The sequence below is a fragment of the Corythoichthys intestinalis genome, chromosome 10 (genome assembly GCF_030265065.1).
Source record: "Corythoichthys intestinalis isolate RoL2023-P3 chromosome 10, ASM3026506v1, whole genome shotgun sequence".
Taxonomy (NCBI): Eukaryota; Metazoa; Chordata; class Actinopteri; order Syngnathiformes; family Syngnathidae; genus Corythoichthys; species Corythoichthys intestinalis.
The window spans coordinates 57,946,520-57,974,011 of record NC_080404.1 but is presented as its reverse complement, the minus strand read 5'-3'; the positions used below and the strand labels follow the sequence as shown (position 1 = coordinate 57,974,011).

The 27,492-nt window shown below is 38.6% G+C and overlaps 1 protein-coding gene across 4 annotated transcripts in view; it reads right to left on the bottom strand.

The window, feature by feature from the left end:
* Nucleotides 1-2,401: 2,401 nt before the first annotated feature.
* smoc2 (SPARC related modular calcium binding 2) overlaps nucleotides 2,402-27,492 on the bottom strand; it is a 112,341-nt gene continuing 87,250 nt past the window's right edge. For all 4 annotated transcript variants that reach the window (XM_057847327.1, XM_057847328.1, XM_057847326.1 and 1 more), the window contains exons 6-13: nucleotides 27,147-27,194; nucleotides 24,388-24,462; nucleotides 18,456-18,642; nucleotides 17,699-17,781; nucleotides 8,090-8,189; nucleotides 6,398-6,645; nucleotides 6,190-6,227; nucleotides 2,402-2,959 (exon numbers count right to left, since the gene is read on the bottom strand). In XM_057847327.1, coding sequence (XP_057703310.1) covers nucleotides 2,936-2,959; nucleotides 6,190-6,227; nucleotides 6,398-6,645; nucleotides 8,090-8,189; nucleotides 17,699-17,781; nucleotides 18,456-18,642; nucleotides 24,388-24,462; nucleotides 27,147-27,194 — 803 coding nt within the window. In that variant the 3' untranslated portion in view covers nucleotides 2,402-2,935. The remainder of the gene's footprint in view (nucleotides 2,960-6,189; nucleotides 6,228-6,397; nucleotides 6,646-8,089; nucleotides 8,190-17,698; nucleotides 17,782-18,455; nucleotides 18,643-24,387; nucleotides 24,463-27,146; nucleotides 27,195-27,492) is intronic.

The window sequence follows — 27,492 nt, the reverse complement described above, 5'->3', positions numbered from 1 at the left end:
CCGTAGAGCATGGTGGAGGGAGCATCATGATTTGGGGCTGTTTGCTGCCTCAGGGCCTGGACAACTTGCAATCATTAATGGAAGAAGTAATTCAAAAGGATGTTTAGCAGGAAAACTTGAGGCCGTCTGTCAGACACTTGAAACTAAAAAGGACATGGATGCTGCAACAAGACAATAATCCAAAAAACAGAAGTAAATCAACTTCAGAATGGTGTCAGAAGAACAAAATACATGTTCTGGAGTGGCTGAGTCAAAGTCCAGACTTGAACCCCATTGAGATGCTGTGCCATGACCTAAAGACAGTGAGTGATTCATCCCCCCCGCGTCGTGACACATATAAATGCACATTTATAAAAAGTAGAACAACATATCAGGCTAAAAAAGTAAACAAGATATCAGGCTAAATCAGAAGAAAAAGCACACTTATTTCATTGTTTGACTGGGTCTGCGACTTATACAACAATAAACGTAACCCTAACCCTTAAAACAATCTTTCAAAATGTGACAAAATCTAAAGAAGAATTTGCTTAGTTTTTAGCTTTCTAGCTTAGATATATCAGGTTTCGATTTTTTTTTTTTTTTTGCTTTGTAGTCTATTTCTGAAGTTTTCAGTGAATGCACATGTGAAATTTGTGGGTTCAGTACGTTTAGCAAGGTTAAGAACCACTGTATTAAACAAACTTCCTCGTCTGTGTTGGGATCCATACTTAACGGCTCGCTGTTTCATAACAATACTCAAGTGTGAGTTATGTTTTTTTTTCAAGTACATATACGAAGTACTTATGATACAGGTACACGTCCTTGCGTGTACTTGTACTACATGCATGTGTACTTGCGTGTACTTGTACTGCAAGCATGTGTACTTGCGTATACTTGTACTGCAAGCATGTGTATTTGCGTATACTTGTACTACTAGCGCGTGTACTTGCGTGTGCTTGTACTACAAGCATGTGTGCTTGCGTGTGCTTGTACTACATCCATGTGTACTTGCATGTACTTGTACAGCAAGCACGTGTACTTGTGTGTACTTGTACTAGATGCGCATGTACTTGTGTGTACTTGTACTAAATGTACGTGTACTTGCGTGTACTTGTACTGCAAGCGCATGTACTTGTGTATACTTGTACAAGTGCGTGTACTTGCGTGTACTTGTACTACAAGCGCATGCACTTGTACTAGATGCCCGTGTACTTGCGTGTACTTGTACTAGATGCACGTTACTTGCGTGTACTTGTACTGCAGTTGTGTGTACTTGTACTACAAGCGCATGCACTGGTACTACATGCGCGTCGACTTGCATGGACATATACTACATGTGCATGTACTTGCGTGCATTTGTATTAAATGCACGTGTACTCGCGTGTACTTGTACTATTAGCGCGTGTACTTGCGTGTACTTGTACTAGATGCACGTGTACTTGTGTGTACTTGTGTGTACTTGTACTGCAAGCGCATGTACTTGTGTATACTTGTACTACAAGTGCGTGTACTTGTACTACAAGCGCATGCACTTGTACTAGATGCACGTGTACTTGCGTGTACTTGTACTAGATGTAAGTGTACTTGCGTGTACTTGTACTGCAGTTGCGTGTACTTGTACTACAAGCGCGTGCACTGGTACTACATACGCGTCGACTTGCGTGTACAAATACTACATGTGCATGTACTTGCGTGCATTTGTATTAAATGCACATATACTTGTGTACAGATATTACTTATGGATATTATCTTACATGATTTTAAATTGCTTTTATAGGCCGATATTATCGGCGACCCTGTAATATTGGACAACTCTAGTAACGAGCTTTGATTTTTAGGTAGAAACCTCTTGAGAAACAAACCCCCTTTCACCGGACCTTCGCAAAGGATTACAACACAGAAAGGCGACTAATTTGTTAATCATAAATTAGACGGTAAAGCCGAATTAACAGGTCAGTCTGAGGTCATTGACTCACCTATAGAAGACTGTGTGAAAAGCCACAGTTTAGCACTCACATAATCAGCCTGAAACAATGTCCAACAGTGTAATATGTCATGACTGCTCTGAGCTGACTGTTATTCTTGAAGAAAGAGTCCATTCAACCTTGTGCATGTAAGTAAGTCTTATGCAAATACACACATTCATAAACACACCGTATTTTAAAAGGGCACTTACCACCCTACTGGGATTAGTACATCCATCTCTCCTCAATTTACATTGGAAGCCCGCGATGAGCGCAGAAATAACGACCGTCCATTTTTTGTTTTTTGCAATACTCAAACGTCGCCTTGGGGGAATTGGCAAGTCGTCTCAAAGTTGGATGATACACGACCTTCGCTATGTATGACTAACACTTGGCTTCTTAGGACTGTGTCAACAAGGTGTTTTATTGAATAGAACATAAAAAAAAAAAAAAAACACAGCAAATTATGTTACATACCTAAATAACTCAAGACGTCTAATTGGATTAGATTGACACACATAAAAACATTACCCAATGCAATTAGCGGAGGGCCAGACACGCCAAAAAACAAATGATGTATAAAACAGTTCTTTATTTATAATAAACAAGAATACATGGGGATTTGTAGCAAGTTTCACATGGTTAGTGTTTGAAACAAGCTGCCGTTAATAACACAGGAAAAGATACTACGTTCCAAATGAATGTGCGGAATCTGCGAAACTATCCATACGTCAGCCATCGACACAAGAGAACACGTCAACACGAAAACTTGTACAACTCAGACACACAAAGTACACATACATTGTATGTGTTAATATTTTTTTTTCTTGTCAGAACACAATAAGAGCTAACTACAACATTCACAGATTCAGCAGTCTGTTTAAATACCTTATTTCTACAAAAGTGAATTTACATTTTACTTAAAGTACAAAGTGCAAATACTATGGTTTCCGTTGTTGCCGATTGGTCAGGGCAGATCACCGGTTGCTGTTTTAGCCTTGTTTCTTCGAGGGGTGCTGGAGAAGAAAAAAATAAGTCACATTAGTTTGGGTATATGGCAGAAAATACAGACAAGGCTAAAAAAGCAGTTTCTGCTCTTCCACCCCTCTCTAAAATAAACTACTGTATTTTAAGCGAAAAGCACAATGTGTCTATATGCTGCCATAACAGTTTCATGGCGCATTAAACCCCCAAACTATTTTTAATCTGTCTGTTATACCCTGGAGACCCTTGTTTACAGACACCGCCCAACCACTTTTGTTTCAACCCAGCCATAGAAAGAAGATAAATAATCATATTATTCAAAATGTCGATCGCTTTCACGTAGCTTAGAATCATTAATTGATGTGTAATATTTTGTTTAAAAAAAAAAAACTTTAGAAATTTACTGTAAAGATGCACAGTAATATCGGTTACCGATAATTATCGGCCGATAATGGCAATTATGACGTCACACAGATAATCCAGATTAAAAAAAAAAAAATCAACCGATAATGCAATCCGATAATTATATACTTGATTTAGCCTCCAAATGTGCGCATCCGAAGCAGTTTTGTCCACTTCTCCACCGCCGCCTCCTTAACCCCTCCTCTCTCTGAAGCCCCTGATGGAGGAGGGGTTGAGGAGTATGGCGTCATAGATGACGCGGCGTCACACTACAGGGTTGAGGTGATATCATGGCGCCTCTGTCACTAGCGTGGGTTGATTTTTTTACGTGTGTGAAACAAACGGCGCTCTCGCCACCTGCAAAAAATGCACTGCAGATGTTCCACGAGGCGGGAAGAAAGCGTCCTCATTCAAGACCACTAACCCGATCAGCCATTTAAAACTGCATCACAAAGATTTTTGGAACGAATACGAGGCTGCTGCTAGTGCGAATGCTGAAGCTAAACACACATAAACTAAGCTAAACTACGGGGCTTGTGACTTTTTATAGAATTATCGGCTTGACATTATCGGTTATCGGTATCGGTTGAAAAATGCATTATCGTGCATCACTAATTTACTCACTTGCATATTTTAAACAGATTGCATAATAGTGGACCATTTCAAATCCCATCTGGGTCATTTTCGTAAAGTAGCGGGTAAGAGCAGCGTTTCTTTTTCACAAATCTGTTCACGTGCGGCATGGTAAAAATACCTTTTCGAGGTACATTTTTCCTCAAAATTGTCACTCAAGTAAATGTAACAGAGTAAATGTAACGTGGTACTACCCACCTCTGCTGTGTACTTGTTCTATAAGCAGTGTTGTCAGTAACACGTTACTGTAATCTGATTACTTTCTTCAGTAACGAGTAATCTAACGCGTTCATTTTTTCAAGCCGGTAATCCGATTAAAGTTAGTTTCCCTCAGTGGTCTCAAACCGGTCCTCAAAGGGCCGCAGGGGGTACTGGATTTCATTCCAACCAAACGAGACAAATACCTTTTCACCAATCTGGTTTCTTACAAGTGTAATCAGTTGATTGCAATCAGGTGCTGCTTATGTTAGTAGAAACCTCATTGGTTGAACTGTTTGTGCTGGATCTGTTGGAACAAAAACCAGGACCCACTGCGGCCCTTTGTGGAGTCGGTTTGAGACCGCTGGTTTCCCTAGTGCCTGTGCGTTACTATTTTGTTTTTGCCTCATAATGTATGTAGAATGAAGAATAGTGTAGTCATGTACGAAGAGCATTTCTCATCGGGGGAAAAAAACAGGTCACGTGTATTACGATGCTGTTTGAGGCTGTCTGCCACGGCGGTCAACAACATAGCATTCTGACGAGGCAGCGAGGCAAACAGTAAAAGGCAGGATATATACCGCAAATGGATGCCTTTGCTCACTGGAAATACAGCCATTACTTCACATTTCTGTCCAGTAAAGATGACAAAAATATCTCCGTGCGCTGCAAACTTTACGCTGGCTGAGAAAGACTGTCGGTCGCTAAAAACTCTACATCCAATTCAACAAAGAAGCATTTGGAATTACAGTACAACGCGACAAAACTCCAAACGAAGCCTACAGGTAACAAGAAAGCCAGCACTTCTACAGTTTGTAACCAGCTTTTATGCACATTTTATTGTCAGTGTTTGTAACCATAGGCAGAGTTTTACTTTTGTGGGGCTGGGGGCAAAGCATGTTGATGACTGAAACAAAAGTCAAAAGTTTGGACACACCTAAACATTTTTAAGTTTTATATATTTTCCCTACTATTGTAAATCCTCTCTGAATACATCAAAACTATGACCGAACATGTGGAATGACAAAAAAAAAAAAAAAAAGTGAAATAACTGAAAACAGGTTTTATATTCTATATTCTTCAAAGTGTCCACCTTTGAGGTGTCGCCAAACTTTTGGCCAATACTGTATATATAAAACTGTTCAAGCTCAGTTGTTGTTGGTTGCGTTTGAAAGCTTAGGTTTACAGAAATTCTAAATACCCATCTTGCCTCCACAGGTGTTTTTGGCTTAGCAAAGCAAAAGCTAGTGTCTTAGGTGCTAGTCACATGATCTGCTTGAAAAATGATCTTGACCCATTATGAAATACGTTGTTCTTGTTCATTTCAATAATTTTTGTTGTTTGTTTTATTGTTTTATTATCTGTTCTGTTACTATTGGATCTCAGTGCCGCATTCGACACGGTTGATCACAACATACTACTCAGCAGATTGGAACAGTGGGTAGGGCTTACTGACACTATTCTTCAGTGGTTCACATCCTATCTACATGATAGGGATTTCTTTGTGTCAATCGGAAACCATCAGTCAGAACGAACCAAATTCACGTGTGGAGTCCCTCAAGGGTCAATTCTTGAACCACTCTTATTTAACATCTATATGCTTCCGTTAGATCAGATAATGGAACAGTATGACATCTCCTATCATGCCTATGCAGCGGCGTCACAACTCCCGCTTTCCCACTCCCACTCTTCTTTTTCCGTGTCTCTGACTTTTGTCGCGTCATTCAATCAACAGAGTAACGGATAGTAACGCACATTGTCTTGTTGGCAAAATGGTGACAAAATACGAACTGAGAAAAAAAACAAAATGCGTGAAAAACGTACAGATTTTGAACGTACGGCGTACACAGTTAAAAGTTAGTGGTCACTTGTACAAATTACGCCGAAACCATACAACTTGACAGGTATGAACACTACAAACACACGTGCCACACCCCACCGACACACCCAAATGGTTTCACTATGCTATGATTTGAAGTGAGTAGGAAAAGTGTTATTAGAGTGTATTAATCTAGGGTAATTGACTTACAAGTCTACTGGGAGATGAGCCTTCTCCCGTTTTGGCCCCTGTAAGACAAAGAGCGAGAGTAATTTTAAATGCCATTGCAAGGAGGAAATTCTCTTGAAATCCTTCCGTCTACAAAAAGTGCAAACTGACCCTTCCCCAACCTCCGATCTCTTAGTTACTGTTGCTAGGCCTATTCGCCTTATCACAGGGTTGGTATTTCTCAGCTCACCTTCCTCCTTGGTCACCCCCAAGCAGCCCATCAGCTCCTGCAGGGACAAGGCTTTGTCGTTGCTGATGTCACAATACTCCACAAACTTCTTGACGCACTTCTTGGGTTTGGATTTCTTGCGTAGGAAACGTTTGAATGGCTTGATCTCTTTCTTTCCAATGTCACCGCTGGAGTTTTTATCCAACTGAGCAAAATACCAGTGGACCACCCTCTCCTCTAGAGTGTGGTTGGGGTCGGGCTCCACCACCCTACAAGATAAAAATTATTAGATTGGCATCTAAAATCTCACCTCCAGCAGTCAATATTATATTGCATCTTTACATCTCAAAAGTTGATTTTTTTTTTTTTTTTTAAGAAAATTTATGGGAAATTGCCAATCTAAAGGCTCAATATTTTGATATGTGTGGGATAACTGCAGTTGATGTTTTTTGGTGTATTAAAGAGAAAAAAAAAGTACATGATAGTTACATGATATCACATTTTTGTAAGACAATTATCACATTTTTAACATAATTACCACAATTTTACATGATAATTATCATGTTTTACATGATACGATCACATTTTTACATATCACGTTTTTACTTTAAAATGATCACATTTTACATGATAGCTATCACATTTTTATAAGACAATTATCACATTTTTAACATGATTACCACAATTTTACATGATAATTATCATGTTTTTACATGGTAGTATTACGTTTTTACATATATGATCACATTTTTACATGATAGCTATTACATGTTTTTACATGATAGTTATCTCGTGTTTACATGATTGTTATCACGTTTTTAAATGATAACTATCACAAATTTACAGTATCACATTTTTATACAATTATATTTTTACATCATCGTCATGATTTTACATAATTGTATCATGTTTTTACACGATAGTAATGTTTGTACTTGATATCACGTTTTCACTTGATAATCCTCATGTTTTACATGGTAGTGTTTTTACAAGACAATTATTGCGTTTTTAACATAATTATCACAATTTTACCTGATAATTTTCTTATCTTTAAACGATAGTACCACATTTTTACATGATACAATCACGTTTTTACATGATAGTATCAAATTTTAACATAAATATCACGTTTTTCCTGATATTATCACATTTTTACATGATACGATCCGGTTGTTACGTGATATTATGTTTTTACATGATATCACGTTTTGACTTCATAATTATCACGTTTTACACAATAGCTATCACGTTTTTACTAGGCATATCGTGTTTTTAACATGATAATTATCACAATTGTACATGCTAATTATCATATTTTTACATGATAGCATCACGTTCCTACATATGTTTTTACATTATAGCTATCATGTGTTTACATGATTATCACATTTTTACATGATAGTTTTCTCCTTTTTACATAATTATTACAACTTTACATGAAAGTATCACATTTTTACATAGTTATCCCGTTTTTACATGATATTATCATGTTTATACACGATAGTTTTTTTTTTTTTTTTTTTTTTTTGGGGGTGGCAGCATTTTGCTTTCGTACTTTTCTCCCTTTAATTGAAAAACATGTTATTTCTTTTGTAAGTTCTGAATTTCAGTCAACTACTGGCTTCTGGCAACTGTTTTTTTCCGGACCTCTTTTCAATTGACCACAGCGTAAATTTTTTTTATCGTGAATAAAACCATGAGCGCTTATCATACTTTCCGGCAGATGCTGGATCTGTGACGGCGTGAACCATGTCTGTCGATAGTGCATCAAGAACACTTGTCAGAAACTCCGTCTTCTTTGTACCAGGACAACCTGGGAACAAAAATGTCATTGGATGAGTATGCGAGCTTAGAAATCATGCTTACTAAGAGCATGAATTTCAACAAACACAAAACAGCATTGAAGTATGGAATGCTGTCGTCAAAGGTGGCCTAATAAATGACTAGGGGAGGGACGTCATGTAAGAAGTGTGTTTTGAGTGTGGACGACAACAGAGGAGAAAATAAACCCCAACACTAAGAGTTAATGATATTTGTATTCATCCTGTACTGAATTTATAATTGTATTTAATTAAAAAAGTGTATTGCTTTTACTGCTGTTTGTGTTTAATCATCACAAAGTTGGCGTCGTCCTATGTTATTTATGAACGCGTTCAAGAGCAGTGTTGTCAGTAACGCGTTACTGCAATCTGATTACTTTTTTCAGTAACGAGTAATCTAACGCGCTCATTTTTCTACCCCAGTAATCTGATTAAAGTTAGTTTCCTTAGTGTCTCTGCGTTACTATTTTTTCATTGCCTCATAACGTATGTAGAATGAAGAATATTGTAGTCATGTACGAAGAGCATTTTGAATAGAAAATGCTAAAATAAAAGGTTCCCGGTACGTGTTTCCATGACAACCTCTTTCCTGTTTTGGTCTCGCGTCACGTGTTGTGGGACTGAGGCAAGTGGACATTCGCGCCGAGTGTTGAGACGTTGCGAGGGAATGTTGATCTGTGGATATCCATGAATGAAGTGAGTATTTTACCTTCATTCTGGAGGGTATCAGCAAAAGGTTGGACCCCCTACATGCGCGGCCGTTTCGTAGCTTAGCCGTAACAACGACGGGCAGTCATCGCTCCAAGTTAGCAAGCTTTGTTTACATCATATGCGTGTTGCACATTCATGCTGTGAGGTGATGTGTTTGTTTAGCACCTGTGGTATGTGTTGTAAGTCCGACTGAGTGTAAAGTGCATAGTTGCTGCCACGTTTTGTGGCCAAATTGACCGCGTGTGTGTTGAGAGGAGTACTTCCGGGTTGTTAATGTGCACGGCTGCACGCGCATCCGCGCCCGCCACCACCTTTGTGTTTATTGCACTGTACAATCCACTTGTGTGTTGTTGATTATTGTGCCGTCAGTTTGCATTGTTTTACATTGGCACTGATATGCTGTTAAGCATAACCCGAAATTCAGAAGTTTTGACATTAGGCTTAATCTTAGAGTTAGCGGGGTTTAATTGGTCGGTGGAGTTAATTTCAACATATTCCAAGCAGTTTGTCAGTTATTTGTTAGTTTCAGGGCTCCGGAGTGGCTAAGCTAGCGCGAAATTCTGGTATTCCCCTTTAAATTCAATCATCGGAAAGTCAATTACATGTGATGACATTTTTCTGTTGTCATTCTTATGTTGAGGCGGCAAAGGGAGAAAAATGGGTAAAAAGTAACTGATAGATTACTTTTAAAGTAACTAATCAAGTAATCAGTAAAGTAACTAGATTACTTTTTTGAGGCGTAATCAGTAATCAGTAATTAAATTACTTTTTCAAGTAATCTGTTCAAGAGTGAACCTGCACCCAAAAAAATCTCCGACATCTTGTTTTAATGAGCGGTTACATCATAGGCTGCAAACCTGTGTAAATCAAGCATAATACAAATGTTGCCTTCACATCCCTTTAGTCCACTTGCTGTTGAAGCGTCGGTGTTGAGAGGTTTATGGGGCGAGATGCGAAAATTGGAGTGGAAAGTAGTATATTTGACTTTCTTACGCTCCGCATCGGGATACGTTCTGAGCAAGCAGCGCTGATTTGCGTGCTGACAGGGCTGTGCCCCATGCGGTTCCGTAAAATAACATTGCTTCTTGTTGAAAGCAACGCACGTGTACACGCATGCACTTATTGGCCAACCTTTCGCAGCACGCGGCAGCTTGATAAATAGAGGCATTGCAACAGAGGTGGGAAATCATCTCACGATTTGATGCTTTCTTGACTTGAGCTGTCAAACATGGGCATTCAAGGTGTAATCGTGAAAACAAACTTAGGTCCTATTTGAGAGACAGCTGCTTAGGTAGTGGTAGGCAAACACCTGCTGCCAATAGAGGTAGAGCCTTCGATGATTTGCACTTTATTTCAGCAGCAATACAAAGTAACGCTGGTTCTCTCAAGCCACAAAGCTCACCAACTCGGATAATAACTAATGCTGTACCGATATTGGTATCGGTAAGCAAAGGGCACTAAAAGGACATCAGCGGTATCAGGGACGATAAGATAACATGCTGGTACTGTGCAATATGTGTGTGTTTGAGAACCTTAATTGTATGTACCTACTTTTTACACCAAGATTGTTTCAGACTAGGAGTAGGAACCTCTGGCTAGCTCACGATTCGATTTGGGATGCAAGGCTCACGATAACGATGATCTTACGATATGGTGATACAACAATTATCGATACATGGGTCAGGAAATCATTCTACAAAACAACTATTAAAAAGTAGGGCTGTCAAACGATTCAAATTTTTAATCGAGGTAATAACAGCTTAAAAATTAATTAGTTGTAATTAGTCGCAATTGAAACCATCTATAAAATATGCCATATTTTTCTGTAAATTATTGTTGGAATGGAAAGATAAGACACAAGATGGATATATACATTCAACATATGGTACATAAGCACTGTGTTTATTATAACAATAAATCAACAAGATGGCATTAACATTATTAACATTCTGTTAAAGCGATCCGTGGGTAGAAAGACTTGTAGTTTTTAAAAGATAAATGTTAGTACAAGTTAGAGAAATTTTATATTAAAACCCTTCTTAATGTTTTCGTTTTAATAAAATTTGTAAAATTTTCAATCGAAAAATAAACTAGTAGCCCGCCATTGTTGATGTCAGTAATTACACAATGTTCAATTGCTCATGGGTGCTAAAGCCCATAAAATCAGTCGCACCCCAGCGCCAGCAGAGAGCGACAAAACTCCAAAAAAACACAAGTAACAAGTGGATATTGCACTGTGCTGTCATTTTAATCTGTTTGAGTGGGGTATGTGCGTTAATTGCGTCAAATATTTCAACGTGATTAATTAAAAAAATTAATTACCGCCCATTAGCGCAATAATTTTGACAGCCCTATTAAAAAGAAGAACAAACTATTTTCATCCTCCTGTGAGTCATGGTCTTCACAATTGTATTGACGGGTCACATCCATCAGCCACTGCGCAACACCTTCAAGTAAGGGGCTGTCTTACAGTCTGCTTAAGTTATTCACAGTCGGTTGCAGTTAGTCAACACATGCAGGGATCTAACGCTGGGTTTAGGTGGAAAAAGTACGAAAGCTGCACCGCATACAAACAGGAAGGATTGTCTCGGGAGCTATTTGTTCGAGAATTCAAGGTAATTACTGTATTGGCACGAATATAAGACGGCCCTGATTTTAAGACGACCCCCTCTTTTTCAAGACTCAAGTTTGAAAAAGAGTTTTTGAACACCAAATTTCTATACAGAAAATAATTACAGTACATCGGAAACAAATGATTATAACAGTATATTTGAAAGAAAAAGCATGATATTTTGCCTCATTCATATCTTAATATCTGAACATTTAAATATGTAAACTGGTTTTTGAAATGTAAATAAACCAATCTATTGTGATAAAACAACAACATTGCAATAACTGCATTAACCATCAACGTGAAGTCTAACTGTAACTGTAGTCTTGAAACAAATCTGAATAAGGAAAAACATTGCCATAAAATACGGCAAACTGGTTAGACGAGAGTAGCTGTGATCTGTCATGACAGAACATCGCTTCAATGGTATCTGGCGCCATCTAGCGTCGTGAATGGGTGTAATGTCTAGACTGCGAATATAAGACGACCCCTTCTTTTTCAGTCTTATTTCAATGCAAAAAACACAGTTTTATATTCGGGCCAATAAGGTATTATATTTTCTTACCATGCATGCATTTTAAAACTTTTTGAAAAAAATCAATGGGAGAAATTAGCTGCTACAGTATTGGAATATTTACGTAAAATAACTGCTAACTGCATGTTTTTTTGCTTTTAACCAAGAAAACGAGACTGTTTTCGTCCATCTCTATAAAGAATTCAGGGATATAAGCATTTATTTACAAGAATTTTCAACGGAAAAAGCTGTCTGTTTCCACTCAGTCAACTTTGACAGAGATCGGCCCCCTTTGAATCTGCCCCGTGTACCATTAATACATTATGAAGTCTACAGTATAATCACCGTTCTTGTTATCATTTTGATGCCACGGGGTGAGATCTTACATGGATCGAGGGGGATGATCAGTGGTCTTGTACGTCTTCCATTTTCTAATAATTACTCCCACAGTTGATTTCTTTACACCAAGCGTTTTACCTATTCCAGATTCAGTCTTCCCAGCCTGGTGCAGGTCTACAATTTTGTCTCTGGTGTCCTTCGATAGCTCTTTGGTCTTGACCATAGTGGAGTTTGGAGTGTGACTGACTGAGGTTGTGGACAGGTGTCTTTTATACCGATAATGAGTTAAAACAGGTGCCATTGATACAAGTAACGAGTGGAGCTTCGTTAGACCTCGTTAGAAGAAGTTAGACCTCTTTGACAGCCAGAAATCTTGCTTGTTTGTAGGTGACCAAATACTTATTTTCCACTCTAATTTGGAAATAAATTCTATAAAAATAAAACAAAGGTATTTTCAGTTTTTTCCCCCCACATTCTCTCATGGGTGAGGTTTACCCATGTTGACAATTACAGGCCTCTCCAATCTTTTCAAGTAGGAGAACTTGCACAATTGGTGGTTGACTAAATACTTATTTGCCCAACTGTAATGGTCAATGGCAGCCAGTAAGCTAACGTCGACACTATTCTAATGAAAGAGTTTGGGAGCAACCAGTGACCCTTTTTATTAGACAATTCTTGGTGGGGGCATATCAATAACCTTTTGGGCTATAAAGTATCGAGATATATCGTCTTTTCAATACGTTGTCACACCTGCTGTATGTCCTAAGACACGTAGACTAAACAGTCCTGATTGAAACGAGCACTGATGGACGTATAAATGTCATGCTTACGTAAGCAAAGCCCAAGCAAAAGTAAAATCATACATTGGTCAATAAACAAAACACAGCTAAGTGGGAGCAATTAAAAAAGGCCTGAGGTGGAATGGCCCAAATGATACTAATTGTCTGTTTGGCAATAGAGTTCTAAGAGGCAGGTATAATGTGGAAGAGCTGAAGGCTATGGAACTCTTGAATTTTTCTTCTCGTCTTTCTCACACTCTTTGCTTTTCTATTGCTAGTTTTTTTCCCTTTTTTTTTTTTTTTTTTACGGCTCAGCCTGCGGGGCCAGATTCTCCCGCGTTTCAGATAATAGCATGCTTTGGCCCTCTCTAACAGGTGGCGACTTAGCAGCACGCCTCCGCTCCACCTCTTCCAAATAGTGGGTCCTTAGTGCTAGGTTGGATAATACACACGCCAGTCGGTTCTGTGCTCGTCATTACGAGCAGATTTCTATGCAGGTTTTTTAGTGGAAAAATGTGCCAATTCCCAAAATAGTGCTCTTGTGGTCAATTTGTCTAGACCAGTGGTTCTTGACCTGGGTTAAATCGAACGATGGGGTGCTAGAAGTCACTCACAGCAGGGGGTTCTGAGGATCTCATTTTTCTGATATAAAAGCACCCGTGTGTTATAATGCAAATCCCCGCAGCTAGATGACGCAATGACACACAAGCACATTTGAAAACTAATGGTCCAGTAGACAAGTTTCCGAGGTACTTCCGCTTTACTTCCTTATGTCTGCCTACAACTTCCGTTTTCAAGTTTTTTGAAAGACAGCGAAAACCAAAAGTGGTATTTGCCATGTGGCAAAATGAATTTTGTCATGTGGCAAAATTGATTTTGCCATGTGGCATTTTTTTGCCATGTGGACAAAATGTATTTTGACATGTGGCAAAATGGGTTTTTGGTTTGTGGTAGGGCTGTCAAACGATTCAAATTTTTAATCAAGTTAATTACAGCTTAAAAATGAATTAATCGTAATTAATCGCAATTCAAACCATACATAAAATATGCCATATTTTTCTGTAAATTATTGTTGGAATGGAAAGATAAGACACAAGATGGATATATACATTCAACATACTGTACATAAGTACTGTATTTGTTTATTATAACAATAAATCAACAAGATGGCATTAACATTAATAACATTCCGTTAAAGTGATCCATGGATAGAAAGACTTGTAGTTCTTAAAAGATAAATGTTAGTACAAGTTATATAAATTAATATTAAAAACCCTCCTAATGTTTTCGTTTTAATAAAATTTGTAAAATTTTCAATCAAAAAATAAACTAGTAGCCCGCCATTGTTGATGTCAATAATTACACAGTGCTCATGGGTGCTTAAGCCCATAAAATCAGTCGCACCCAGGCGCCAGCAGAGGGCGACAAAATTCCAAAAAACACGAGTAACAAGTAGACATTGCACTTTGCTGTCATTTTAATCTGTTTGAGCGGGGCATGTGCGTTAATTGCGTCAAATATTTTAACGTGATTAATTTAAAAAAATAATTACCGCCTGTTAACACGATAATTTTGACAACCCTAGTTTGTGGCATAAATTTTTTTTTTGGTATGTGACATTTTTGGGGGGTATATTGCATTTTTGCAGCCATGCACGTCCATGCCATTGACGGCTATGCAGGTCCAAATTTTCCATTCATTTTAAATGGCAGAAAAACCTGTGTTGCTGTAATTTTTGACCATATATTTTATATTACAATGCATTGAAATTCAACTGGAACCCAAGACAGGCTATGCCATTGACAGGTGTGCACGTTCAAATTTTCCATTCATATTAAATGGCAAAAAAACAAACAGACAAACAAACAAACCAAAATCCATTTTGCCACGTGGCCATTTTTTTGCCAATTTCGATTTCAAAAATATGCTATGAGAATAGTAAATACGTTAGCATTCTCAGCATTTAAGCTAGCGGACTTTTGTTAGGCAAATCAGGCTAATTTAATCTACTAAATTTACATATTGATTAGACTAGATGGACATTTGAACACCAGTTGTTTTGTGTCAAGTGTTTTATTGTTAAAATGGGTATCGTTTTAAACATAAATGTACATATATGTGTAACAGCTTTAAACAAAATTTCAAAAATGAAGAAATCAAAAACTTCAAAAAGCACAATTGCCTCGATTTATGTCAAGCTGAACATCAAATTAAGTGAGGACAGAACACATCATATTAATAAAGTAAAGTAAAGAAAAAAAAGATACTGTGAGGTACAACAAGGTACTGTTTATACGACAAAAAAAAAAAAAAAAAAAAATGGAGACAAAATGGCGGACGAGACTCTGGCGTCGTAAACTCGAAATCGTGTAAGTGGAGTACGTCGTAACCTGGGGACTACCTGTATTCTCTCAATTGTCCGAGAGTTTAAAAGTAAGCTCACCGATAGCATTAGCCTAATGGGACGAATACAAGTACCGTTACAATCGTACTATTGACATATGCTGTGTTTATCTGTGACAGCTCGTAGCACTTGGTGGCAAAATAGGTCGAGTGTGAGCAGAGCCAGAGTTCCTTTACTGCTAAAATACAGCACCTGTGACCAGTGTGCCCATGTCTGGTCTAGAGTACGGCTGCATAAACATTGCGGATTGAAGAACAGTAGAAGCTCTGTGCATTGGTTTCTGGATTATTAACATGTTTACCATGCACATAAAGTGCCAAGTGCTTTCGACTATGATTTGGTTCACGCACCTGAAAGCTATAATTGCTGTATTTTTTAGTACTGTTCTGAATTTTTAAAAATGTGGAGTTAAAACATCAATGTGCATTTCAACTAAATCTAGCCAAACATTACAAAAAAATCAGAATGCCAATATAATCCTAGCAGTTTACGCCCACAATTAGAAACACTCTCGCTTCTTTCCTACTTATCTTCATAAAACTTTGCATTTTCTCTCTGACAATTTTCTTTTCCACCTTTAATTGTGTTATCTATGCTGTTGTCAAGCTGTCTCTTCCATCCCATGATCCATTACCTCTGCCTCTCTCCCCTGCTGCTTCTCCTCATCTCCTATCTCCCTTCATTCTGCTATCCTCCATCTCCACATGCCAGTGTAGATGAATCCCCGCCGACCCGTCTCTGTCTCCTGGCTAACTGACCGCCGAGGGGCAGTATCTGGTAATCCTCAAAACTTTATCAAGAGCCTCCTCGAACCAACACTGCTAATGATATCAGCAAACACACAAGCTTCCATTGTTATCACAATCTTAGTAGGGTGTAAGGGTGGGACACGATTTGCGATGCAAGGCTCACGATTACGATGATCTCCCAATATGGCGGTATTACAATTGTCGATACATTGGTCAAGAAATCATTCCAGAATATTTTACTATAAAAGAAATAGCAAAACAAGGTATTTTCATCATTGTGCTGTGAACTGAATAAGTTTATCAATAGTAGACGTCCAATTCATTTATTCATCCCTGTTGGTTTGGGGACATTCAGGGGCCACTTCCCGTTGATTTGGGACATTTGGGGGACATGTCCTGTTGATATTAGGTCACGCCCTGTTGATTTGGGGACACGTCCTGTTGTCATCAGGTCACTTCCATTTGATTTGGGGACATTTGGGGGACATGTCCTGTTGATATCAGGTCATGTCCTGTTAATTCGGGGACACGTCCTGTTGATATCAGATCACTTCCTTTTGATTTGGGGGACACGTCCTGTTCATATCAGGTCATTTCCTGTTGATTTTGGGGACATGTCTTGTTGATATCAGGTCACGTCCTGTTGATTTGGGGACATTCGAGGGATACTTCCTGCTAATTTGGGGACATTTGGGGGACATGTCCTGTTGATATCAGGTCACGTCCTGTTAATTCGGGGACACATCCTGTTGATATCAGGTCACTTCCATTTGATTTGGGGGACATGTCCTGTTCATATCAGGTCATTTCCTGTTGATTTGGGGGACATGTCTTGTTGATATCAGGTCACTTCCTGTTGATTTGAGGACATTCGAGGGATACTTCCTGCTAATTTGGGGACATTTGGGGGACATGTCCTGTTATCAGGCCACTTTCTGTTGATTTGGGGACATACCCAGTTGATATCAGATCACATCCTGTTGTTATCAGGTCACTTCCATTTGATTTGGGGACATTTGGGGGACATGTCCTGTTGATATCAGGTCACATCCTGTTAATTTGGGGACACTTCCTGTTGATATCAGGTCACTTCCATTTGATTTGGGGACATTTGGGGACACATCCTGTTATCAGGTTACTTCCTGTTGATTTGGGGGCATTTGGGGGACATGTGTTGTTGATATCAGGTCACATCCTGTTGATTTGGAGACATTCAGGGATACTTCCTATTGATTTGGGGACATTTGAGGGACACATCCTGTTATCCGTTCACTTGAACTGTGATAACCCTTGGGGGTATGTGGTTGCTATGCGGTTACTCGGTAGCCCTTGGGATATCAATTCGACTGGGAGCGCAAATCGACAGAACAACGGTTCGAGAGAATGAAAAACTACCTTGTAGATGTCTGCTTCGGTAATGATCCTTTGGTTTTGTCGGATGTGCTCTTGCGTTGACGTCGCACTTTGGCTGTTCGTACCTAGGACACAAGAAACAGAGCCACGCATTTTGTGAAATAGTTTGCAAAAGCTAAATTTGTTAACAATCCGTGAGACTTCAAATAGTTGTGGAACAGCAGAGGCCCTGACACACATCCAAAATGGGGCTCGGGTATGAGGACAGCATGGGTGACAAGGAGAAATTTAGAGGCAGGCGGGGAGCGTGGGACACAAGGAAGCTTTCACAGCTTTCCCGCACGCTGCTCTGCGAGCGGGCCAAAAGCTGGCCTGGGACAAGTCAAGAGAAGTGTCACCATCCACACTTGCGCGTGTGCTAATGCACTCTCTGGCGCTTTGCCTGGATCTGCGCTGATCTGATAACAAGCCACAGTAACCAAGTGCATCAGTGTCACACACTGCCAGCCGGAATGACCTTTGCCTCGTTGGCCTTGTTCAGACTGAAATCTGATTTTTAGCCCATCCCAATTCAAACTGGACGGCTCTTTTGTAGTCTGAACAGTCACAAAGCATAGAAATCTGATTTTTACGAGACGGAAACCCCATTCGGGAAGTGGTTTCATATCAGATCTGGACAAGATCATTCTCAGTCTGAACAGTCCAATTAGGTTTTGAGTGTCCGTGAGGTCACTCAATGCTGTCTGACGCACATTACACATACATTAGCTTGTCCTTTCCTAAACGTGCTCAGTCCTACCTCGTGGAAGTACCAGGTATAGGCCGCCCTGTGTCTACCAGGACACACCAGCAGTAGCCCGTCGAGGGGTGGCACTGGACCGGCTTATACAATCCGCCTTGGCCACAATCTGGAACAAATACCGCATCGTTCTTGTGCTGCTTCGCCTCCTCTTGTGCGGACTGTTGTTCCTGGTCACATGATGAAGCTGCAGAGGAAGATCGCAAAGGCATTACAGTCACACGAAGACATTTCCATGTAATTGCAGGTTCACTTGGAAGCAAAGAAGTTTTAAAGCATGAATTTACTGTAGCCTTAAGTCTGACCACATCTGGTTGACACAATTTTAAACATAATGTAACACAATAAAACATGGAGTTTGGAGCTTTCCCAGTAGAATTTGAAGCATTGGAAGAAAACGCAGTGGGTGTGCAAGACACTATTTCAGCCCCAAACCTTGGCACTGTTTACGGGCATTAATGGGCTAATGACATATGAGCATAGCACCCTTTGCCACAAGTTATGTAAATATTTAAAAGCTCAGTCATCCTCTGTAGATGTATATGACAGAGAAAGAAACAGGCAAGACAAATACTAAAGCATTGCATTCAAACATATTGGCACCCTACTGCAGTGTAATATAATATACAGCAGCCTGGATCTTTACGAAGATTGTAACAGTGTTTGCATTTACCTTGTATCGTCACAGTACGGGCATCGCAATTTGGTGTACGCAGTCAGACGGGTGAAAACATTTGAGTAAAAAAAATATGTATAATATATGGCGGAAAACACAGACAAGACTGAAAAAGCAGTTTCTGCTCTTGCACTCCTCTTTAAAAGAGACTGCTGTGTTTTAAGCTAAAACAACTGTTGTGTTTGATAGAACGGTATTGTCTATATGCTGCCATAGCTGATTCATGGCGCATTAAAGCCCCCGAACTATTTTTAATTTGTCCGTTTTACCCTGAAAACCCCCGTTTACAGACGTCGCGCAACCGCTTTTGTTTCAACACAGCCATGAGAGAAGCTAATTAATTACAGTGCCTTGCAAAAGTATTCGGCCCCCTTGAATCTTGCAACCTTTCGCCACATTTCAGGCTTCAAACATAAAGATATGAAATTTAATTTTTTTTGTCAAGAATCAACAACAAGTGGGACACAATCGTGAAGTGGAACAACATTTATTGGATAATTTAAACTTTTTTAACAAATAAAAAACTGAAAAGTGGGGCGTGCAATATTATTCGGCCCCCTTGCGTTAATACTTTGTAGCGCCACCTTTTGCTCCAATTACAGCTGCAAGTCGCTTGGGCTATGTTTCTATCAGTTTTGCACATCGAGAGACTGACATTCTTGCCCATTCTTCCTTGCAAAACAGCTCGAGCTCAGTGAGGTTGGATGGAGAGTGTTTGTGAACAGCAGTCTTCAGCTCTTTCCGCAGATTCTCGATTGGATTCAGGTCTAAACTTTGACTTGGCCATTCTAACACCTGGATACGTTTATTTTTGAACCATTCAATTGTAGATTTGGCTTTATGTTTTGGATCATTGTCCTGTTGGAAGATAAATCTCCGTCCCAGTCTCAGGTCTTGTGCAGATACCAACAGGTTTTCTTGCAGAATGTTCCTGTATTTGGCTGCATCCATCTTCCTGTCAATTTTAACCATCTTCCCTGTCCCTGCTGAAGAAAAGCAGGCCCAAACCATGATGCTGCCACCACCATGTTTGACAGTGGGGATGGTGTGTTCAGGGTGATGAGCTGTGTTGCTTTTACGCCAAACATATCGTTTTGCATTGTGGCCAAAAAGTTCAATTTTGGTTTCATCTGACCAGAGCACCTTCTTCCACATGTTTGGTGTGTCTCCCAGGTGGCTTGTGGCAAACTTTAAACGAGACTTTTTATGGATATCTTTGAGAAATGGCTTTCTTCTTGCCACTCTTCCATAAAGGCCAGATTTGTGCAGTGTACGACTGATTGTTGTCCTATGGACAGACTCTCCCACCTCAGCTGTAGATCTCTGCAGTTCATCCAGAGTGATCATGGGCCTCTTGGCTGCATCTCTGATCAGTTTTCTCCTTGTTTGAGAAGAAAGTTTGGAAGGACGGCCGGGTCTTGGTAGATTTGCAGTGGTCTGATGCTCCTTCCATTTCAATATGATGGCTTGCACAGTGCTCCTTGAGATGTTTAAAGCTTGGGAAATCTTTTTGCATCCAAATCCGGCTTTAAACTTCTCCACAACAGTATCTCGGACCTGCCTGGTGTGTTCCTTGGTTTTCATAATGCTCTCTGCACTTTAAACAGAACCCTGAGACTATCACAGAGCAGGTGCATTTATACGGAGACTTGATTACACACATTTGGATTCTATTTATCATCATCGGTCATTTAGGACAACATCATTCAGAGATCCTCACTGAACTTCTGGAGTGAGTTTGCTGCACTGAAAGTAAAGGGGCCGAATAATATTGCACGCCCCACTTTTCAGTTTTTTATTTGTTAAAAAAGTTTAAATTATCCAATAAATGTTGTTCCACTTCACGATTGTGTCCCACTTGTTGTTGATTCTTGACAAAAAAATTAAATTTCATATCTTTATGTTTGCAGCCTGAAATGTGGCGAAAGGTTGCAAGATTCAAGGGGGCCGAATACTTTTGCAAGGCACTGTATTTTGGTGTTTTGGAGTGACGCTGATGGCTTGGCAAACTTGTTAGCATGTTCTTTATACTATAGTTATCTGAATAACTTTTAATAGCTATGTTAAGTAAACATATCGGCCACGTTCGCATTTCGTTGTTCATGCATCATGTAACATTATCCTACTGTACACTTATTCAGCATGTTGTTTTCTATTGTATTTTTATTTTAAATTGCCTTTCAAGATGACATATCTGTTGTATGTGTTGGATTTTATCAAGTAAATTTCCCCCAAACATGCGACTTATACTCCGGTGCGACTTATATATGTTTTTTTTCCTCTTCGTTTGGCATTTTATGGCTGGTGCGACTTATACTCAGGTGCGACTTATAGTCCGAAAAATACGGTACTTATTTTTCACCGTTCTGTCATTATTTGCATGGTAACCTCATTAAAATATGAAAACCTATAAATGTTTGGGTGGTTTTAGTTGAAGCAGACACTGTATTTTCATCTGTGTGGTTTTGACAGAGATCAGACCACATTTGATGGTGATTTGATGCAGAAATGTGAGAAATTTTAAAAGGTTCAGATACTTTTTCATACCACTATAGCTCTATTTTTCAGAGTTCTTCAACGATCGTAAACAACTGCAGGATTAAAACGGCCTTTTCTTTGTTTATTTTCATATAAAATCTTTTCACACAGAAAAATGAATGAAACTCCTCTCTGCCTTTCTTAACAGACACTCCTTGATCCAGTAACTCCCTATGGGCTCTCTTTGTCAAGCGTTTTCCTTCTTTCAATACCCCAAAGAGCTCATGCTAATCAAAACCAGAATTTCTCATGCTTTTTTTTATTGCCTTTAAATTATGATAATGGGATTCATACACAAATGCAGTCAGGCACACTGGCTTTTGTTCCTAGATTTTTTTTTTAAACGTAAATCCCCAAAGACCAAAGTGGTAACTGATCTGCGTGTTGAGATCAACAAGCAACTGAGTCAAAGAACAGCATGGATCAAGCCAAAAGAATAGGACATCCTGTGTTTGTGCCATGTGCTGCTAATTAGGGAGACTGTAAGAAAAAGAACCACAGCGAACCAGATTCCCGACGCATCATCTACACTCATAACGAGGGGCGGGAAACTCTGAGTAGCTCATAAAAAAACGATACGGTTCCCGATACAAGGCCTACGATAATCTCACAAAATGTTGATGCAACAATTATCGGTCATAGGTCAGGAAAATCAACATTTTGATATACAGTGGTATGAAAAAGTATCTGAACCTTTTGGAATTTCTCACATTTCTGCATGAAATCACCATCAAATGTGATCTGATTTTTGTCAAAATCACACAGATGAAAAAACTGTTTTAACTAAAACCACCCAAACATTTATAGGTTTTCATATTTTAATGAAGATAGCATGCAAACAATGACAGAAGGGGGGGGGGGGGGGGGGGATAAGTAAGTTAACCCTCCGCCTAAGGAGACTTAAAGAGCAACTGAAACCAATTTTTACCAAATATAAGTCCGGTGTGTGCCTAACCACTGATGAGTGGTTTAAAGCTGCCCTGCCCACTATAAAACACACACCGGGTAAGAAGTGTCTTGATGAGAAGCATTGTCTGATGTGCATCATGGCTCCATCAAAAGAGCTGTCTGAAGACCTGCAATCAAAGATTGTTGATTTGTATAAAGCTGGGAAAGGATACAAATCCATCTCTAAAAGTCTGAATGTTCATCAATCGACAGTCAGAGAAGTCGTCTACAAATGGAGAGAGTTTGGCCCTCTTGCTTCCCTCCCAAGGAGTGGCCATCAACCAAAGATGATGCCAATAGTTCAGCACAGAATACTCAGAGAGGTAAAAAAAGAACCCTAGAGTGTCTAAAGCCTGGATGTTCATCAATTGACAGTCAGATAAGTTGGCACTGTTGCTTCTCTCTCTCTCTCTCTCTCCACAAGGCCGTCCACCAAAGATGAGTTCAGAGCAGAATACTCAGAGAGGTAAAAAAAAGAACCCTAGAGTGTCTAAAGCCTGGATGTTCATCAATTGACAGTCAGATAAGTTGGCACTGTTGCTTCTCTCTCTCTCCACAAGGCCGTCCACCAAAGATGAGTTCAGCGCAGAATACTCAGAGAGGTAAAAAAAGAACCCTAGAGTGTCTGCTAAGCACTTACAGAAATCACTGGCACAGTCCAATATCTCAACTACATGTAACACTATGGCCAAGAATGGTGTTCGTGGGAGGACTCCACAGAGGAAGCCACTGCTGTCTAAAAAAAACATATATTTTTGCTCGTTTAATGTACGCAAAAAGGCACTTGGACATTCCACAGAGGTTTTGGCAAAATATTTTGTGGACTAATGAAACAAAAGTTGAGTTGTTTGGGAGTAACACACAATGTCATGTGTAGAGGAAAAATGGAACAGCTCACCAACATCAACACCTCATCCCCACCTCGAAGCATGGTGGAGGGAGCATTATGATTCAGGGCTCTTTTGCTGCCTCAGGGCCTGGACAACTTGCATTCATTAATGGAAGAATGAATTCAAAAGGATGTTTTGCAGGAAAACCTGAGGCGGTCCATCAGAGAGTTGAAGCTAAAAAGAGGATGGATGCTGCAACAAGGCAATGATCCAAAACACAGAAGTAAATCAACTTCAGAAGAACAAAATACACGTTCTGGAGTGGCCAAGTCAAAGTCCAGACTTGAACCCCATTGAGATGCTGTGGCATGACATAAAGACAGCGATTCATGCCAGACATCCCAGGAATCTGACTGAACTACAGCAGTTTTGTAGAGAAAAATGGGCCAAGGTTATTCCTGATCAATATGATGGACTGATCTGCAGCTACAGGAAGCATCTGGTTGAAGTTATTGCTGCCAAAGGGGGGGGGGGCACAAAATATTAAATGTGATGGTTCACATCCTTATTTTCCCCCCTTCTGTCATTGTTTGCATACTATCCTCATTAAAATATGAAAACCTATAAATGTTTGGGTGCTTTTAGTTAAAGCAGACACTGTTTTTTCATTTGTGTGATTTTGACAAAGATCAGATCACATTTGATAGTGAAATGTGAGAAATTCCAAAGGTTCAGATACTTTTCATACCACTGTATTGTCACACCAGTACTCAAAACATGATGATATACTGGTCTCATCGCCCCCCTACGCCACCAGTACTCTAGAACAGCCACAAACCATGACTGCTCTCTAAAAGTTTGGAGGAAAACACAAAGCTTGCTTTCAGTTGAGGTCTGCAACACCCCATCATCATGAATGAAAAAAATATATTGAACTCACATGGTGCTTTGGTTCGATTGTTCTGCCGGCTGCGGACCTGCTCCGTCCACAGAGTGGGGTACTGGGAAATGATGTCTGAAAGAAATCACCACAACAGCTTTATACAAATCAATTGAAAACACAGTCGTATTTCATTCGAGCCAAATGCGGCGCTTCCAAAACTCACAGACTGTAAAAATGACGTGAAGGATGTCAGATCTCAAATATCAAAAAAAAGTAAACTGCATTTGACATATATTGCTGGAAAATGGAGACGTTTGAGGTAGGTAAACCATGGACTGTGGCTGTGAGTGTCATTAAGCCTTGACATTTTGAGAAAATGATACTTTCATGAGTCAATGAGAACTTGAAATAACTTTGAGACTGCAGAGATTAAAATGTCACATAGTAATCCCTCTGCGACTAGGATTTTTTTTTTTTTTTTTTAAATCCAGAAATAAAAACAATCCACTTTATATTACTTTGACTTTATTTAATAGGCAAATCGTGATACTGCTGTCACACAAGACAATAATTAACTAAACAATGTTTTTACATGATAATTATTACTGTTTGACATGATAGTTATCACGTTTTTACATGACACGATCACGTTTTTAACTTACAGTTGTCACGCATTTACATGATTGTTATCACGTTTTACATGATAATGATCAAAGTTTTACATGATAGTGATCACATTTTTACATGATAATGATAATGGTTTTACATGATACTACCACTGTTTTACATGATAAGGTCACGTTTTTACATGACACGATCACATTTTTACACTATAGATATCACATTTTTACATGATAGTTATTATGTTTTTACATGATAGTTGTCCACTTTTACATGCTATTTATCACGTTTTACAGGATGATTATCACATTTTACATAATAATTATCACGGTTTTACATGATAGTGGTGACGTTTTTATATGATAGTCAGCATGTTTTTACATGATAGTTGTCAAGCGTTTACATGGTATTGATCAAGTTTTGCTGGACATGATAATTATCACTGTTTTATATGATAGTCATCACGTTTTTACATGATGGTCATCATGCTTTTGTATGATAATGGTAATTATTTTACATGATAGTATCTTTTTTTTTTTACATAATAATTATCACGTTTCTACATGATAGTTGTCACGCTTTTACGTGATAGTCATCCCGTTTTTACATGATAATGGTAATAATTTTACATGATACTAGCATGTTTTTACATGATAATCATCACGTTTCTACATTATAGTTGTCATGCTTTTACATGATAGTCATCACATTTTTACACCATAATGTAACGGTTTGACATGATACTACCACAGTTTACATGATACTGTCACGTTTTTACATGACATGATCACATCTTTACATTGTAGTTGTTACGTTTGGACATGATAGTCATCATTTTTTTGCATGATAATGGTAATCATTTTACATGATAGTATCTTTTTTTACATAAAAATTATCACTTTTCTACATGATAGCTGTCACGCTTTTACGTGATAGTCATCCTGTTTTTACATGACGATGGTAATAATTTTACATGATACTCTCATGTTTTTACATGATAATTATCACGTTTCTACATTATAGTTGTCACGCTTTTTCATGATAGTCATCACATTTTTACACAATAATGATAATGGTTTGACATGATACTACCACAGTTTTACATGATACTGTCACGTTTTTACATGACATGATCACATTTTTACACTATAGTTATCACATTTTTACATGATAGTCATCATGTTTTCACATGATAATGGTAAAAATTTTACATGATACTATCATGTTTTTACATTACATGATCACATTTTTACACTATAGTTATCACATTTTTACATGATAGTCATCATGTTTTCACATGATAATGGTAAAAATTTTACATGATACTATCATGTTTTTACATGATAATTACCACGTTTCTAAATTATAGTCGTCACACTTTCACATGATAGTCATCACATTTTTACACGATAATGATATTGGTTTGACATGATACTACCACAGTTTTACATGATACTGTCATGTTTTTATATTACATGATCACATTTTTACATCATAGTCATCATGTTTTTACATCATAATAAACACGTTTTCACATGATAATGGTCATCATTTTACATGATAGCTGTCACGCTTTTGCATGACACTCATCACGTTTTTACATGGTAATGGTAATGGTTTTACATGATACGATAACATTTTACATGATAATTATCACGGTTTTACGTGATAGTTATTACGTTTTTACATGACACGATCCCTTTTTTACATGACAGATGTAACGTGATCTTTGTTACATTTTTACATGATAGTTTCCACATTTTTACATGATAGTTGTTACGCTTTTACATGACACGATTACGTTTTTGCATAATAGATATCACATTTTTACATATTAGATATCACATTTTCACATAATAGTTGTTACGCTTTTACATGGTAATTGTCACCCTTTTACATGATAATTATCATGTTTTACACGATAGTTATCATGTTTTTACATGATAGTTGGCACCCTTTTACATGATAATTATCACGTTTTACATGATAATTATACTGGTTTTACATGATAGTCATCACATTTTTACATCATTACTATCACGCTTCTACATGATAATTATATTGGTTTTACATGATAGTTATCATGTCTTTACATGATAGTTATCAGTTTTTTACATGTAAAAATGAGAACTATAAAAATGTGATACTGCACATACGCTTCTGTATAAATAATGGAATAATGAGTAGAGACTCACCTTCTTCATCTGCAGGGGGTTGTGGATCCACCACTAAGCCAGTCTCATCTGCATTCAGAATGGAGAATATTTGCAAAGAGACTACAATTAAAAAAGTAAACTAGATAAAAACAAAACATGAATTTTATGAGATTTGCACGTTGCCCGGTTAAGAAGGAGAGAGATAGAACAAGTGAAGAAGAAAAGAATACAGTGGTCATATACTGCACTCCGAATAGGGGATTGTTGATCTATGGGACAGAATGGATTTAATACACAAAATACCCAGTTGTCCTTGCAGGGCTCCTTTGTCTAAGCAGAAACAACAGTGGACGGGACACAAATGTTGAAGAATGCAGTGGCAAAG